Source organism: Dermacentor albipictus, chromosome 10 (genome assembly GCF_038994185.2).
Source record: "Dermacentor albipictus isolate Rhodes 1998 colony chromosome 10, USDA_Dalb.pri_finalv2, whole genome shotgun sequence".
NCBI lineage: Eukaryota > Metazoa > Arthropoda > Arachnida > Ixodida > Ixodidae > Dermacentor > Dermacentor albipictus.
The window spans coordinates 52,946,989-52,964,286 of record NC_091830.1 but is presented as its reverse complement, the minus strand read 5'-3'; the positions used below and the strand labels follow the sequence as shown (position 1 = coordinate 52,964,286).

The 17,298-nt window shown below is 44.5% G+C and overlaps 1 protein-coding gene across 1 annotated transcript in view; it reads right to left on the bottom strand.

Annotated features, from left to right (window-relative positions):
• Positions 1-439: 439 nt before the first annotated feature.
• Positions 440-17,298, bottom strand: part of LOC135907647 (chymotrypsinogen A-like) — a 39,800-nt gene continuing 22,941 nt past the window's right edge. Inside the window, exons 5-8 of the mRNA XM_065439344.2 lie at positions 12,512-12,653; positions 8,154-8,265; positions 4,202-4,353; positions 440-830 (exon numbers count right to left, since the gene is read on the bottom strand). Coding sequence (XP_065295416.1) covers positions 612-830; positions 4,202-4,353; positions 8,154-8,265; positions 12,512-12,653 — 625 coding nt within the window. The 3' untranslated portion in view covers positions 440-611. The remainder of the gene's footprint in view (positions 831-4,201; positions 4,354-8,153; positions 8,266-12,511; positions 12,654-17,298) is intronic.

The following is a 17,298-nucleotide window of genomic DNA, read 5'->3' as shown; positions in this document are numbered from 1 at the left end:
ACGCCAAGATATTAGAAAAAAAAGAAATTTGATTTCAGGGCACCACTTCGAATCCCTCCTAATTCAAATCAAAGATAGCACTCTCAACCGGAATGAGAGAACCCTCCGCCCCCCCCCCCCCCCCATCTACACACGCTACTTACATCATGTTTTAAAGCCACGTAAACATTGTATCGCACGTCCTTAATTTCATTGCGACCAAGGGTCCCGTCAGTGGAGCCGATACGTCTTTCTTGTATTCTTTTCGTGGCCGGTGTCCTTCTTTTTACTCTTCTTCACGTACCTGAGTTGAGTGAGAACATCGCAATATAACAGTACATTTGAAAGGCACAGACGACGGTGCTTTCTCACCTCCTTCCTTTCACTCAACTTATCCTTACTTGCGGCTATTTTGCGCTGTTTCTGCTGAAGTCATGCACCGATTAGCCGAAACGCAGTATTTCAGTGATTGAACAAACATATTTATTAATATCCTCAGTTTAGGCCGCATTTATCATCTTTCATACGCACTGTTTGTGTATGCGTTTTACCGCTGCCTTTTTCACTATGGTTAACCATTTCGCCAATGTTTTCGTCTTGAGTTTTCCACAATGGTGCAATGGAAGGGCGTCTCATTGCACGCGAACTGAAACTTGTTTTCGGACAAACTTATACTTCCTCCACATTCGAACGTTGTGTAGAGCCTTTTCGATCCACTGCATGTGGCTGGAGACCCGCGCGTAAAACGGTGGCCAACTTGGGGGGCATTTGTCTTGTCCCGCAGCAACAATTCCGAGTTGCAGTGTTCTTCCATCGTCGCCCCTTAGCGTTAACGGCCCGCCTGAGTCCCCCTGTGGGTGACAAGGAAATACATGATTATTGTGGGGGCACAATATAAAAACGAGTGTAAAACTGTTTTCCGATAAACTTTAGTTTCAACGAAGGTTTTGCTTTTGTAGCACAATGAACAACGGTCATAACAACTTTAGGCGTACTTGCAACGTGAAGACCTATTGACGTATCATTTTTATGGTAAATGTTTCTTGTCGGAATAATGCTAATGAAGCAAAAAATTTCCTATTCTATACATCTGATCGGCAGAGTTGATGAAATAAAAGAAAATCCCACTGGACGTTTCAGCAATAATCATAATTTTTTTCTCATAAACTGCCAGGAGCTCAGTTACTTGTGAATGGCATGTGGCTATTCGTAGTTTCTAATTTACCAGCCTAATGACCTGCAATATGGCCGTAAATAACCTCCAGATTATTATTGAGCCAGCCGATGCAGGTTATGTGAATAAGGCAGCAGGCTCCAAAAAAATTGAGCGCCGAGGCTTAAGCTCGAAGTGATCCAAACCATGGACATTTGTGCAATTTCAGGTGGAGCCGTGTCCGTCTGCACCATAATGCTGATAAATTGTTTGATTATCATTGTTGATGCACACTCTTCTGAAAATATCTTTCTTTATATTTCTCGTTGTCCAATATCTTGAGCAAGAGAAAATGATTCATACAGGAAATCATCGGACTTCAAAGTGCTAAAATAGCATTTGGTAGTGCTGTACACATCAAATCTACTGAAGAACTTGGGTCCCTTAGCTTACCCAGTATCTTTTATTAACTGGGGGCAATACCTTAATGACCACAAGCGGTCGTTCTCTATTGGTTGTTGTTCTTAAAACTAAATTACAATGATGTCAAGAAAACCAGCAAAACGTAAACAAGATGAAAGCGCAGCCAACGTTTCAACTAGCGGACTTTTCTTTTTCAAGGCGACAAACGCTCTCCTCGGCACAATATATCATCATCATCATCACCAGCCTGGCTACGCCCACTGCAGGCCAAAGGCCTCTCTCATACTTCTCCAACTACCCCGGTCATGTGCTAATTGTGGTCATGTTGTCCCTGCAACCTTCTTAATCTCATCAACCCACCTAACTTTTTACCGCCCCCTGCTACGCTTCCCTTGTCATGTGATCCATTCCGTAACCCTTTATGACCATCGGTTAACTTCCGCCCTCATAACATGCCCGACCCATGCCTATTTCTTTTTCAAGATTTCAACTAAGATGTAATTAACTAGCCTTTATTCCCTCATCCAATCTTCTCTCTTTTTATCCTTTAACGTTACACTCATCATTCTTCTTTCCATAGGTCGTTGCGTGGACCTCAATTTAGGTAGAACCCTTTTCTTAAGCCTCCAGGTTTCTGCCTCGTAGGGTAGTACTAGTAAGACAGCTGTTATACAGTTTTCTCTTGAGGAATAATGCCAACCCGCTGTTGATGATCTGCGAATGCACGCCAAACGCACCCCAGCCCATTCTTATTCGTCTCATTATTTCAGTCTCATGATCCGGATCCGCGGTCACTACCTTCCCTAAGTAGATAAATTCCCTTACCACTTCCAGTGCCTCGCTACCTATCGTAAACTGCTTTTTCTTCCGAGACTGTTGAACGTTACTTTAGTTTTCTACAGATTATTTTTTGACCCACCCTTCTGTTTCGCCTGTCCAGGTCAGTGAGCATACGTTGCAATTGGTCCCCATAGTTACTAAGCAAGGCAATTTCATCAGCGAATCGCAGGTTACTAATATATTCTCCATCAACTCTTATCCACAATTAGACCATAGATAGCGGCAAAAGTGACAATAAATGAGACAATAAATGTAGTGGCAGAAGGCAGTGCTCGTAAAAAAAAAGACTAAATATATTGAGGAAAGAACGAAAAGGATGAAAAAATAGGAAGGTGGCAATGATAAGAAAAGATCAAAGAAAAATAATAAATTAAACAACCCAATTAAGTGTAACCAAGAGCTCTATAGTTTGAAATTCAGCATTGCGAATGGCTCTTAAAGCTCCCTTTGAAAAGTTTATGCAATAAAAGTACAATATTCCAAAACACCCAAAGCGAATAAAAACCAGTCGGCATAAACTATGGGCATAAACTATGCCCAATTTGATGGCATAGTTTGAAATTTAGCATAGCGAATAGATTCTAAAGCTTCCTTCGAAACTTTTATGCCTGTTGGTTTTTATCGTATTTTGCACTGCCTAGAATATTGGACTTTTAGTGCACGAGTGTTTGAAAAGGAGCTTTATAATCATTTCGGTATGCGAAATTTCAAACTACAGGCAGCAGCAGTATGTTATTTTTCACTGAGTTCTTTAGTGCTTTCTTATTCTTTATTTATTATTGCGTTGTCAATAATATTCCAACTTCCCCGCCACCCTTTCTTTATTCATTCTTTTCGTTCTTTTATTAATATGTGTTTTAAAGTGTACTGTTACCTGCCCAATCTACAGTGAGAAGTCAACCGGCTGAAATGTGGCACTACCTCATATTCCTTCACCTACGTTCAGTAGCACATGAAATTTCTTTTCAATTGCTCACACTCGGGGCCATTAACCCACCCTCGGTCGTTACCTCGCCCATCCGCTTTACCCTCTTTCCCCTTTAGAAGAACAGTGTCTATATATACTGGGCCGAGGACAGCATACGTCGTCTTGAGAAAGACAAGTCCACTTGTGGCTCCTGCTTTCATCTTGTTCACGTTTTACTCTCCGTCTTGAATTTTCATCTCCCGCATTCCACAAGTATTCTCTGGACTATTGTCAGGAGTACCACAAATCGTATGCTAGGAACATTATTATTTTTACATGCAATATTGACGCAGCTATCAAATTTTCTCCATCTGCTCCAGTTAGACCATTTTTTAATGAGTGTGTAAGGCCAGAACTTCTTATCGGCCATGAAAGTAAATGATGCAAACATTTAATCAATTTGTTTATAATCTCACTTATTTTTCAGTGCATTTGTGTTTCATATGCTAATTCATCTTATTTACCAAAACCTACGCACATTTTCTTGTTTCATTTTGTATATTTCTCCTCTATGCAGCTGGCAGTATAGTATAAGTAACCGTTGCAGGCATTGTTAACGCGGCTCCTTCAATTTTTTTATTAGTAATGTTCAGAGACAAATAATCTCGAAATAAATGGAAACACCTTTAGCCTAAACCAAAGGGTGTTTTAAGCAACCTGACTCATTGATTACATTAGGGACGGGAAGGGGGAGGGGGAGGCAATATCACCGCTTATTCGATCTATTCTTAACGCACCTAGATAATTTATGGGTTATATCCATGTGTAATTGACGCTGTACAACTTGGCGCCTCGATTGATATCTGAAGCCGAAGTCACCGTTTCAATTGCCTACTTACCGGACAGGCTCCACTGCCTATCCCGAAAGCACAGATTACAGGTCCAGGTGCGGCCTTTATCCTATTTCTGATTGTTCTTAGCTTATTTTGGCACAGCTTATCCGTGAGACCAACAACTTCAGCACGCCGAAGGCTCTTGCTGCCTTTTCCCGCTGGAGAAAGAAATGAAAAAAGGCACAAGGTGATTGCACCTCTAGTTCCAGTCGGTGAAAAAAGGAATGCCTTCGTGAACGAGTTGAAGTAGGGATGGGATTTAATGAGAAAGTAGACTTAATTTCAGAAAGTAGACTACTAGCGTCGCGCATATAATGCGCGACGCTAGTAGTGTACTTTCTGAAATTAAGGTAGGCAAGCATCAGAGATTACGATGGAGCTGTCCACGAGTCACCTATTAAATCCGATGCGCTTGACACGCAGATAATGCACGATGCTAGTAACAAGGTCCGGTAACAAGGTAACAAGGACAACAAGGTCCCGCAAGAACATAGACAAGAGATAGTACGAAAGGCAACATTCGAGTGAGTTCCAAATCCACCACGGGCGTCCAGCCGTGAGCGACAACTTTAGGCTGTTAGTGGTTAAAATTCGGTCCCCGAAAACTTATCAACAAGTAGAGTCGAGTGCAAAAGTTTAGAGACCACGGCATACGTAAAAAAACAAGAATTGTTTCCTCTAGCATACCCGTGCAAGTTCAAAAGACATAAGAGCAAGGCACTCGTCAAGCAAGCGCATATGGAGAGTAGACTCGATTTCACGTTTTATGCCAAAGCACTGAAGAAAATAATTTAGTGGCACTTCTGGTCTTTGAACTTTCGCACTCGACTGTACACGTGTCAGCAGCGTAGAAATACTCCAGATGCCGACAAGAAAAAAGAAATTAGGAAGAACAAGCCCCAGTTGCTATCAAAATTGCGTTTAGCGTGCTTTGGGAGTTATTAAAGAGTGATATTAAAGACTTCTTTTATTACGACCGAGCACACTGGAAAGAAAAAATGATAGCCACAGCTCAGCTTATCTAATCGAGAAGGTATAGCTCCCTGTCATAAGGCAACTACTTATGTAGCCTTATGTAACGGTAACATTCGAGTGGGTTCCAAATCAACCACGCGCGTCCAGCCCTGAGCGATAACTTTAGGCTGTTAGTGGTTAAAATTCGGTCCCCCGAAAACTTATCAGCAAGTAGAGTCGAGTGCAAAAGTTTAGAGACCACGGCATACGTAAAGAAACAAGATTTGTTTCCTCTCGCACACCCGTGCAAGGTCAAAAGACATAAAAGTATGGCGCTCGTCAAGCAGGCGCACATGGACAGTACACTAGATTTCATGTTTTATGCCAAAGCACTGAAGAAAAGAATTTAGTGGCACTTCTGGTCTTTGAACTTTAGCACTCGACTGTACACCTGTTAGCAGCGTAGAAATAATCCAGATGCCGACAAGAAAAAAGAAATTAGGAAGAACCAGCCCCAGTTGCTATCAAAATTGCGTTTAGCGTGCTTTGGGAGTTAATAAAAGGTTATATTAAAGACGTCTTTTATTACGACCGAGCACACTGGAAAGAAAAAATGATAGCATCACCAAAGACGCCCCGCTCAGCTAATCTAATTGAGAACGCATAGCTCCCTGTCATGAAGCAAATACTTATGTAGCCTTTTTTATTTAGCCATTAGGCGTAACCAGCTGGTAGCATTTCAAATTCAAAATTTATTTAAAATGTGCCCGCATAAATAGCGACGAGTGAATTTTGAATTTTCTCGTAGGCCTGAACTGCCCGAGTTACCTGTTGAGCATATATTCAGGAGATCAAAGCATAGAAGAATAAAGACGAGACATGTATTTTTTTTTATCGGAGAATGCTAACTCCCATTCTTGCTTTCACAAAATGTGCGAAACCTGCTAGTGCGCTTCATCGGACATATACTTTCACCTAACCGAGATAGGGTCAGAATCGTAATAACGGAGCGTGAGAAAGCCTGCTCACGACATTTCTCGTATTGTACAGACATGGCTACAAATCCGTCAGTTTACCCACAAAAATTAAGGTGCCTTCACCGGAACCCCCTCCATAGTCCTACTACTCGCCCCCAAAGAATGTTTTGGCCTTTATATACGAAGAATTTCTAAACTGCCTGTTTGACAATCTCGGCGAAAAATGTTCATGTTTTCGCTCATGTGTTGATGTTAAGCCAAACTAGCTGAAGTTCTTGTGGCAGTACTATAAGTTATCAGCCTGTCGCGCAGCCTTCCATGCAGCCTGCTGGACAGCCTTGTTGGCTTTCTTTTTTGTACAAATCGCGTTATTTCAAAGCACCGTCTGATCTCATTTTGTGCCTTTTTCTTTCTACATGACCTACACAAGCAATTATTACAACCCAAACCTTTCTCAGTGTTGCTTGCTACTTGAAAAGTCCAGTACCTGAGATTGAGGGAAGCGCTGAAAATAATCAACACATGCAAATGCGGAGTCGTTGACCAGACTCACCTGCGGTGGCTGGCAAAGCTAAAACGGCCGCCTACCATTTCTGACATTCGCACCTAACCCACATCAAATATCTAGGCTGTTCGGTAACCGCACTGGCTCACCATAAATGTTCCTACGTGCCATAAGCTGCACAAAGGCCAAAATTACGTGATACAAATGTTGTCTAGGATATCAACTATCTCTTCCATTTAGGATTATCACACCGACATTAATTCACTGCACCACATTTCTTCAACCATACCCTGCGTTCTATACTAAATTATTTTCTCACACTGAAGTCCTATCTGGGGACTGTGTCAGATGTGTGAATTTTCACAATGCATACGAAACTAAGGATGTGTAATAACCTTTTTAAGTACAAACAGCCGCTCAAAATACAAATAAAGTTCGCCTACGCAGAAGATTTCAATCAACGGGAGAGTGGGCACACGACCAGCTTAGGTGCAAGAAATAAAGATCGGGTACGGAGAACGTCAGGCTCGTAGAGACCGCTCCTAGGTAATCTCAGCTGCTTCAATGTAATCGGCGATATCCCTTAGTCACTCCCGTTACCGTGGGCACTGCGCCCCTCATACTGCCTTGCAGGGAGGCTCAGGCGAGAGCTTCTGTCACGCATTTTTCTTCCCCAAAAATAGCCCCAAGAGGGAAATCTGGGATGTTTTTGGTGGAAAATCTTGCTTCGAAACGTGCATTTGCCAAGATACTATAGGTAGGTCGAAGCACTTTGCTTCATCTTTGTCTCACAGCCACTTAACTTCCGTCGAAATGGTATCATTGCAGCCGATACAGAGTTAAGAGTAACTGCATAAGTGCGGTGCTTCAAGGATCCTTTTTAACGTAAACATGGATCACTGCATACGTGCCGGTCTTCAGTGACAAGAAAAAATAATTTCTATTTCCACGGATGTAGGCGGAGTTGAATCCTCGTCATATATTGGCGTACCAGTGACATTAATAAAGGTTTTCAACAACATAAAAGGTATAACGAACACGGTGCAACATACGATTTTAAAAACTACGGTATTCTGTGGTCATAACACAGTAGGTCTTGCCATTTTATATTGTATCGCGTTTTTAACATTTTTCTTTTTCTTTCACTGAGCAGCTTGGCTAAGCTTACTTCGGACACACAATATAATCAGACGCGCTTGATTCAGTATATATTCACACATTCCTCATACATGACGAGTTTCGGGGTTTGCAGTTTGGTCTGTCGAATCTTTGCTTCAATGCTAGTCGCTCTAACGTTGGCATTCATTGTGACATTGGTGTTGCCAGATTTGTGGGCTACGACAACGATCACGAGACGAAGCTTTAAGGTTGTATGCATCACACATTTATATGAGTTGATTTATAGTTTTAGTTTGCTTTTACGTATGAGATTTCTTTTTACACGTCTGTGGTCTTTCTTATTTGCCCATATTCGTGTGAAGAGAACCAATGTCCAAATAAAGGCGGAAATCGTGGTACTTACTTTCTGTCCTACCCCAGCCGGCGACAACAAGAATCTTTCCTGCAACGTTCATTTTCTGTGTAGGCAGGCACACTGGTTTCGTGAACTTGTTGAATTCCAGATCCACTGGCAGCTGTTAAGTGTAACGTTTAGTAGGGATCAATAGATAACGTCCTGCTTATGTCACACTGCTTTATTCTACAGTCAATTTCGAAGCCAAAGTTATGTCAATTCTAATGCACTGTTCCGTTGCTCAGAAGTATCTTTTTTGCATATAGGCCTCTGAGGAAATAGTGTAGAACACACTTCTGTGTACCAATATAGCAGTGATGCTGCTGTTTAAGAACAAAATTTTGCGAAGGTTTAACTGGCCCAATGGTAGGTACATTTGCCTATAATTGTGAATTTTGATTCAATAGGTTCTATTTAACATAACAAAATGTACCAGGTTATTCAATTGAAGTGGTATTTTTTTAGCGCCAAATCTCGCAGCAGTTACAGCTGAAGAATTCTTTCAAATGCGACGATGTTATTCGCGTTCAAACAAAACAGAACTTCACTAAGTAGCCGTGTGGCCGTTAGTGGACAGAAGACAAAAGTTTCCAGTAATGAACTATCCTTAGCACTACTCACCGTATGAACCATCTTTATAGCATGCCCCATACCAAACAACAGCAGGTCGACCAGAGCAATCGTGAAACAGTCATCAGAGTCATACCATAAAGCATTCATTTGATACTCGGCGCACAATATGAAACAAACTGATTGGAGTTATGAAAGGTATGAATGGAAATGGGTATGAAGGAGAATGTAGGTCGGTGAATTTGAGTAGACCCTAATATGAGGACTAAGTGCCAGCTGACTTAAGTATCACCGAAATACCATGACAGGGAGTGTGTGGGTTGGAGCGTGTTCGAACGTGAGTAAATGCTGGACATCATGAGTGTGTGAGGAAGCATGTACGAGCACCTGTGGTGATGATGATGATGATGATTATGATGATGATGATGGTGGGGGTGGTGGTGGTTGTGGTGATGGTGATGATTGAGGCCTATTGACGCGAGGTCCAGTAGTGGCGAAAAAGCGCGAAGGCTATTATAATAACTTGTCGGTGCCGGAAAAAGTGACTACTGACAAGTGTCTATGTGCGTGAGCAGGATTTACATTTTTAAATGGTGATGAGCGTGAATAGACATGAGTATCAGTGAGTATGTAGCCCACATAAATATTTGTGCGTAACTATGACTGAGTATTAACCTATTGTGCAGACCTTTAGGAGGTGGCATGCCTTCTAACAAGGCTCAGTTCTCGCGTACGCAGCGTACGCCAAAACGGCTTCTTTCAAATTTTTACGATCACGGTATGCTTAGCGCTTGACGAAACCTTAAACCTAGCTGTCTTATTAATCGCAAGTTTATGATATTTGGGTAGTCTGCTCTATATATCATCGAACAAGCAGGCTCACAAAGCTAAATATGGGTTTAATGCTGCAGTTGTCAGTTAGATTCAAAAAATAAATATTACTATATAAGAAAGACAAAGGGGCGCATGATAAAATACTGAGGCAAACACTAATTTTATATTTTCTTTAATAATCTTTAGCAGTCAACTTTTGTGCACGTTTGTTCTTTTTTAATGAAAATATATGTTTTTCTCGCTCTCGCGATTCGTTTGAAACTGCCGCTGCATCCCGTGAATTTTATCCCACCTTTCTACTGCTAAATGCTACAACTCCTCCCCACCACCATTCAGCTCTCACAAAAATCACACTTCGCTTATAATTACTGTGTTGAATGTGTAACCTACCACAGCTATCAAAAAAAGATGGCAGGTTCGCCGGAAAACTGAAGCATAGATTGCGATAGCCAATTATCAGACAGCCACACGAAGTAAGAATCGTACTTTCATGGACCGTATCAAATTGTAAACATTTTCTTCCCAACTAAATTAACAAGCATGGTGTCAGCGCGCACAGCAAGTATGAACACATCACATTCGATGACATCGCACAGTCACTGTCAGCACGCTGGCGTGAGGAAATGAGGCAGCGGCAGTGAGCTAAGTGGCCTTCGTGTTTATCGCTTCAACGCAAAGTGAGCACCGAGGACCCACAGCAAGCACAATGCTACGAGCCGCCGACAACCCTAGACTCTGCCCCAATGCAGATCGCTGTCAAGACAATGCCAGGCGACCGCACACAGCCATTACATGCGCAGTTGCAGCCGGAGAACCACGGCGCCCTCCTTCCTATGCCTCGCGACGTTGGGTGCCTCGCGCTCGAGGGAAGACGGTGGGCTTCCTCTCCGCTTTCCTTCCTTTCGCACGGGTGGCATTGAGCCGCGATTGCCGGCTCCCGTGGCACAATTACACTTGCACTTACAACGCAGGGCGAGCGGCGATGGTGTTGTCACGCTTGGACTTTCTACGAAACCTCACGGTGGTGTGTGTGGCAATGCAACGACAAAGCTAAGCCTGAAGTTTAGCACAAGGAAATCGGGACTTATATTACTTGATCAAGAGACGAGCGATGGCTTGGTCTCAATTAAACAGCAAGTGATACCCATAGTCAAGCAATATAAGTAATTTGGTGTACGCATAAATAAAGCAAAGACCAACTCAAATATCTACCAAGTTAATCTGAGAATGAAAATGAAGTGTAATGCAGCAATAATGAAGCATTGACCATTTCGTGGCTGCAATAAGTATGAGCTGGTGTAAGGGATGTGGAAATGTGTAATTGGTGCCAGAGCTAATGTTCCCAAGTTTGATACTGTGCATAAAATTAGACATCCTGTCGCGGTTGAAAGTTAGCCAAAGGTCGGTAGGCCGCCTCGCAATTGGGGACCCACGTTAAAACTACAAATGAGGCAGTGCAAAGAAAGGCGCGGATATGGCCTGTATTGAAGTCAAAGAAGCGCAGAGCAACACAAATTTCGAAGAAGGACTCAGTGACAGGGATGAAAATTTATAGATGGCTAAAGTGTGTGAATATCTGAACCTGAAAAGCATGGCAACAAATGTAGGGAAGATGTCAAGGAAATTGGCAACCAAGTACAGCGTAACTGAAAACCTAAATGGACAATCAGGAGTTACCAGAAAGGAAGCAAGAGAAATAGAGACTGTAAATTGGACACCAAGAATGGAAATGAAAAATGTCATGGAGATTTACAACAAGCAAGAAGAATGGCAAGAAAGAACAACAATGGCAAGAAATAAATTAGAAGGGAAAGCCTGTACGATAACACAGGGGGACGTCAAGCTGGTTGGCCATGGACAAAAACACGCCAGAGCAGATGTACGCAACAGGAGGCATGCGTCTGCCGCAGAAAAAACCCAGAGGCCACTCGGCATACCTTGATGGAATGTTAAGGTTATCCCCGAGCGAGATCCGTGGAAAACCTCCACCTTCTAGAAGCGCTGATATTTATAGTGGATGTAGAGATTAACCGGTCAGTCGAGATAAGTGGGGGAGAGACGTTTGGAGTATTCTGGAAGAAAGGCAGACAAGAAATTGATAGCAGCACAGCCGTCGCAGGCATATCTGGCTATGGATGGTAGATACAGAGGATATAAGGGAGAGGGAAAATAATAAGAAGACAAAGACACAACGCTAGACATAAATATATGTAGATTATGAGAGCAGTATTAAATACAATGCCACTGATCGTAAAAAAAAGAAATTGCACAAATGCACTCTCAAGATTTTTAGGGCCTGGCAGTAAACAAGATTACCGATAATGAATGGCTGCTGTATGACTAACTTTCCAGAAACTCTAAATTTGAAGTTGTTAAAGAAAGACCGAATGTTGCGTTAAAAGAAAAGCTGCTAAAAATTTGAGTGCAGTAGACAAATGCAATATGATCTCTTCCAAGAAGTTGATGTCTGGTTGTAGCGTAAAAGATAAAGCTGAATTCTATATGACCAGACAGCAAGAAACACAAAAAAACAGACCACAAGTGAGGATCACTGGTCTTCATTGAAGATACCGCCACGAAACCCAACATCAAGCTTATGTCACCCATTTTGTTCCCGCATTTCTCTGAAAGCATTTGTCCTTACTTGAGTTGTGATAGTTTCGGATACCTTGTTAAGCAGACGTATAGCAGTAAACAGACTTTAATAGCTGAAAGTTGCGAAATATTTGGTTAACTTCGTAATTCGAAACCACCGAAAGCACCGAACACTTCATTGTGCGCCTTTGGTACACAAAGCCGTGTGAATCTTCATCCGGAATAGTACCTTCATCCGGAATTGATATACTGAACGAAAAATTACGATACGGCTACAGCATTTCTTTATGCGTGGGCATTTCCACGCTTTGCTACTGCTAAAGTGCTTGCATTATCGCAGATAGTGTATATCAGAAATGATGACTTACTTTCACAAGTGCCACGTCATGCACGATCTCGCCTCGTTTTACATATCGCGGGTGCGCGATAACCTTATGAGCGTGCACCCCAGTTAGTTTGCCATCCTGTGTGAAGTTGTACAACACGCCTACCTTTGTCGCGTACCGGCCTCTGCAAAAGAACATGCGTCAACAATTCAGACCAAAACAGCACGTCCAGCAAGTACATTTTCTGCCATACGCCATGGAGGAAAGAAAGCGTACGAGTGGCTCTGGTTAGCCGGGATAGGTTGAAGCAATGCCTCCTTTACTAGATGCCTGCCGCGTTGTCCAGCAAACTCGGTTCCGTGCTCTCTCCTTTTCCTTGTCTCCGCGAAAAGGCAACGAGCGCCTCTCATGGCGAACGCCTGCACCTTAGATCATGTGCTGCGGCCTCTGAGATTACCATGGCATGTGTCACTCTCTCGAAGGCCCGCGATAACGCTCCCTAACAGACGCCTGCGCATATAACGCACCGGCGGAAGCATTCAGCCGCCGCTGCCACATTCGCCGGAAGTTGAAAAGGCAACGAGCGCCGCCTCACGGAATATATGCTGAACTAAGTGCACCGCCGCTACAATGGGAAAGCAAGCAACGCGGCGGGCATCTACTAAAGGAGGCATTGGTTGAAGAGAGTGTGGCGGAAGTCACGTGGCATTTTTTCGGAAAGGAGCATTGGAGCTCATGTGCCCAATATCAACGTTGCCATAGTAACCGCGCTCGTGAGCTCTCGCTGCTGCCGTAGGCCTCTGAAAAGTGAGTTTAGATGTTTTCGGCCCGTGTCAGTCTTGCAACACATTCTGTTCGCGAGACAAGCTGACTTCGTAGTGTGGTGTGCAAGCTTTAAAGTTGTGCTTTGGGTTTGTGAGGTGTGCTGGTCAGCCAGACGAATGCATGCTCTAGTAATCACGGAACGATTTCTTTTGGACGTTGAAGACTTGCCACAGAAAAAGACAGGAGCGTGTGTGCTTCACTAAAACTGTTACGGAAGTTTCGTAGGCTTTGTTCTGGTCAGCAGCACACACTTCCCGCGGCTCGTAGCAATGCAAGCTCAAAGCTCACGCCTATCTACTGGGGCGACCAGATTGTAGGTGCAAAGATAAATGGCAACACCCCCCCCCCAACATGGCTACACTTCCGGATTCTAAAATGTAACGTCAGGGCCTCTCCTATTTCGTTTCCTTCCTCCGTGCCATATGCCATATCGCAATGCTTCATTATCTGCACAATGCCCGCGTATGCTCTGCAATCAACGCTCATGCACGCAAACGTTCGACATTTTCAATCTCACTTGAATGAATTTACTACCATGGTTAGACTTTGCTTCCTGCAGGAAAGAGCGGGCCGTTTGGTACTTTATTCTAGGAACCTGCGCTAAACATCAACAATAAAATAAATAATTTTAATATTAAACACTTTGAACACAATTCAATTCGTAGCCACTAATCTTTTTAAGTATTTGCTGCGGGTCAGCCAAAAAACTGGGGTCATGCTTTATATTTTGGTCATCTTTAAGCTTCAGTGGCTATGACACTGCGGTGATGATTCCAATGTTGCAGATTCGATCCCGGCCGCGGCGGCAGCATTACGGTGGAGTCGGAATGGCGAAAAAATGACCAACCCTTCCACTACCGGAAAATTGCGGTAAGCTAAGCTTGTCCTGCGTGCACATGGCTTTCATCACAGTGAAGTAACCAACAGGTAAAGGTGCCAGATTCTTTCGGCCTCCAGCTCCCTCAGCTCAGGATCTTCTCCTTGCTGTCGGATTGCCTGGGCTCGCGCGGTACTATGGGCGCGCCGACGGCGAGCCCTTTCACGGGCCAGTTCTCGCCGCCGCTCGTCGAACGCTGCCCGTTCCTCGGGAGGACGCACAACGTGTAGCCGTCCCATCCGCTTTCCGAGACTGAACTGAACGCAAACGAAGCCGGTGGGGGTGCCAGCGCGCTCAAGCCCCTTTCATGCCCTTTCCCTACAAGGCGGAAGAGAAAAAGCTCTGACTGGTTGCGAACGTGGCGTGAGCGCGCGCCTATGCAGCTGAAATCATTACTGATGACACGCTCCGGCGCCAGCTTAGCTATTAACTCATGAAACCAACCTTTCCTGCAGCTGATTTGCTCTGAAAGCAACTGGGTTTTTGCGTGGCCACAACAATACCACTTGTGAGCCAATGCAAGCTTGGCTTGAAAAAACGCTCGTGAGCCATGCATTGAGGAGGAGGAGATTTTTACTAATGAGAAAAGAGGAGAGGCTGGTCTGCAGCGCATCTGTCTAGCCTGCGCTACTCCTCACTGGTTCAGGGGGAAGTGGGATACTGCGCATTGATGATGTTCACGGTATTAACGCGAGGTATCCCGTGCAAAAGATGGCGTGCCGTGCATTGGGCGCCCGTTCCCTTTGAAACGTTGTCGTTGCAAAGGGAACGTGCTCTCACGCAACCGAGCTGGAGAAGGGCGTGTTCATTGCCAAACGAGGACTACCATAATTTATCCAATATAGATACACTTTTATCTCTCGGGAATGTTCCCGAAAATAAGCTGTTTTACTATTCTCTAAGAGACAATGTCGACCTCTATTCGTGAACGAAACTACCAAATTACAGAGCTAACTGTGGCCTATGCTTGCCAACATTCGGGATCTCTGCGAGCACGCGGAGCACCCAGTCGCCATCATGTGTATTATCATCGTACCGCCATCGTTACGCTCTCATTTTATCATCGTCATAGACTTCATCTGATAGTCGTCATGTTGTCGTCAATCCACCGTCTTCATAGTTTCGTCAGCATCATTCCAACTCCGTCATTCTAAAGTTATCATACTGTCATCATCCAATCGTGATTTATGCCACCGTTCTCATGCCATCGTGTCGATACGTTGTCGCCAGGCAGTCACCGTCGTGCGTCCGTTGCCTCAAGCCGTCATAATACCGTCCCAATTGCGCCATCGTCGTTTTCAGCTTGGTAATCCAGTTGCCCTCATACCATCACGGACAACCTTAGCGATCGAGGTACCATACAAAAGTGGGTAGATAGCGAAGAAAGTGTGCGTCGCGTGTAGAATTACCACTACAGATATTGAAAAAGCGTAGTTTCATCAGTGCAATGTGTGGCTACATTGCTTGAATGCTAATGGAGTCAAAATCGACAGCCATCGTGAGATGGGTTCTGCTGCAGTGTTTAACGCATTACCATTCTTAGCGTACTTCCCGCAGTTTGCAGGGGCTAATTAAATATGTATGTTTGTATCTAACTGTTTTCGTGCCTACCTGGTTCACTGAATAGTCAGTGATCGAGTACGTAGAGCATTGGGATGTTGCGCTGAGGTAGCAGGGTTTGAGACCAACCATCATACCAGCTTGAGTCGCTGTGTGTGGCATTGTGCACATACGTGCCGCCCTTTAACGAACACCTTTGGCGCCGGCTTGAGTGAATTGCTGAGTGAAAGTTAGGTGGGCGGACGAGGTTAAGAAGTTTGCAGGGACAACATGGCCACAATTAGTACATGACCGGGGTAGTTGGAGAAGTATAGAAGAGGCCTTTGCCCTGTATTAGGCGTAACCAGGCTGATCATAATGATGATTTAATTGGTATGTGCCACTCGGAATGTGCCGCTATAGAACGATGAAAAAGAACCCTTGAAGTTTTCCGATGCTGAGTGTAATCGAACGAAAGTACAGCGTATCCTCAAGGACAGCAAGCCGACGAATTAGCAGGCTGGTGCAGCAATTGCACTGTGTATGTGCCGCGTTTCAAACAACGCCTTCCACGCCAACGCTTTGGTGAGCTGCGCCATGAATGCACTGGGTATGCGTCACTTTTCAATGAACACCTCGCCAACTTGGGCCACTGAGCATGCGCCACTGAGTGTGCGTCAAGCAAGGGAACAATTCTCGGCGTTCGCAGGCACAGGTGCGGCGCGCTCCTTGTCTCGGAGGCCATGAGCGGATTTCTCGGCAGTGCCCCTAGATGGCGCAGAGGGCCCAGAAAGAAGGGCGAGAGAGGAGCCTGATCTCGGCTCCCATCTCCCCCTTCCCCTCGTCTTCAATAGTTTATTTCCTCCAGAGATCCACCTGGTTGCCCCGCATGACGCGCTTCTCAGGGCTCGCACTCAAGGGTGCGTCACGGATTTTTGAGGCCATGCCCAGGCTTCGCGGCAGATGCACTTGGTGGCGCTGAGTGTTCTCAGGGAAGTGCGAAAGAGTCCCGCTGCAGTGCACACGTTTCACGCATAACTCATCCCGGCGGTGGCAAATCGTTGAGTCGCTATGTTTATTAACGCATTACCATCGACTGTCACCATGAGATAAGTACCGGCGCCTTTTTTATATACTTCATTCGCGCGTTCCGCACGATATTTGTTCACTGACTGCCGTCGAGCTAACTCAAGCAAGCTAGAAAGTGGAGGCGTCCTGCACAGAACCCCAGTTTTCCTTCTGGCTGTCTAGCTAGCCCAGGTGAAAGAACTCACAGAATGGTTACGAGTGCGCAAAGCTAATGATAAGGTGTTAGCTATGCTCGGCCATGACGTTTTCGCTGCCGATATTGCTTGGGCACTTGAAGAGCCTGTTTCCATCGTGATATGTCAGTGTGACGAGTTTTTTTATAACGTTCTCGTTGAAACTGTTATGGTGCTCCGAGATGCTCGAGTTCCGGCGGGATTTCTAGGCGCACAGCGATTCATCGGAACGTGGTATGACCAGAATCGCATGATGGCAATGGGATGGCGATTCTGAAGTGGTAATGATGGTCTAAAGACGACATCGTGAAGAACGACAGCATGAT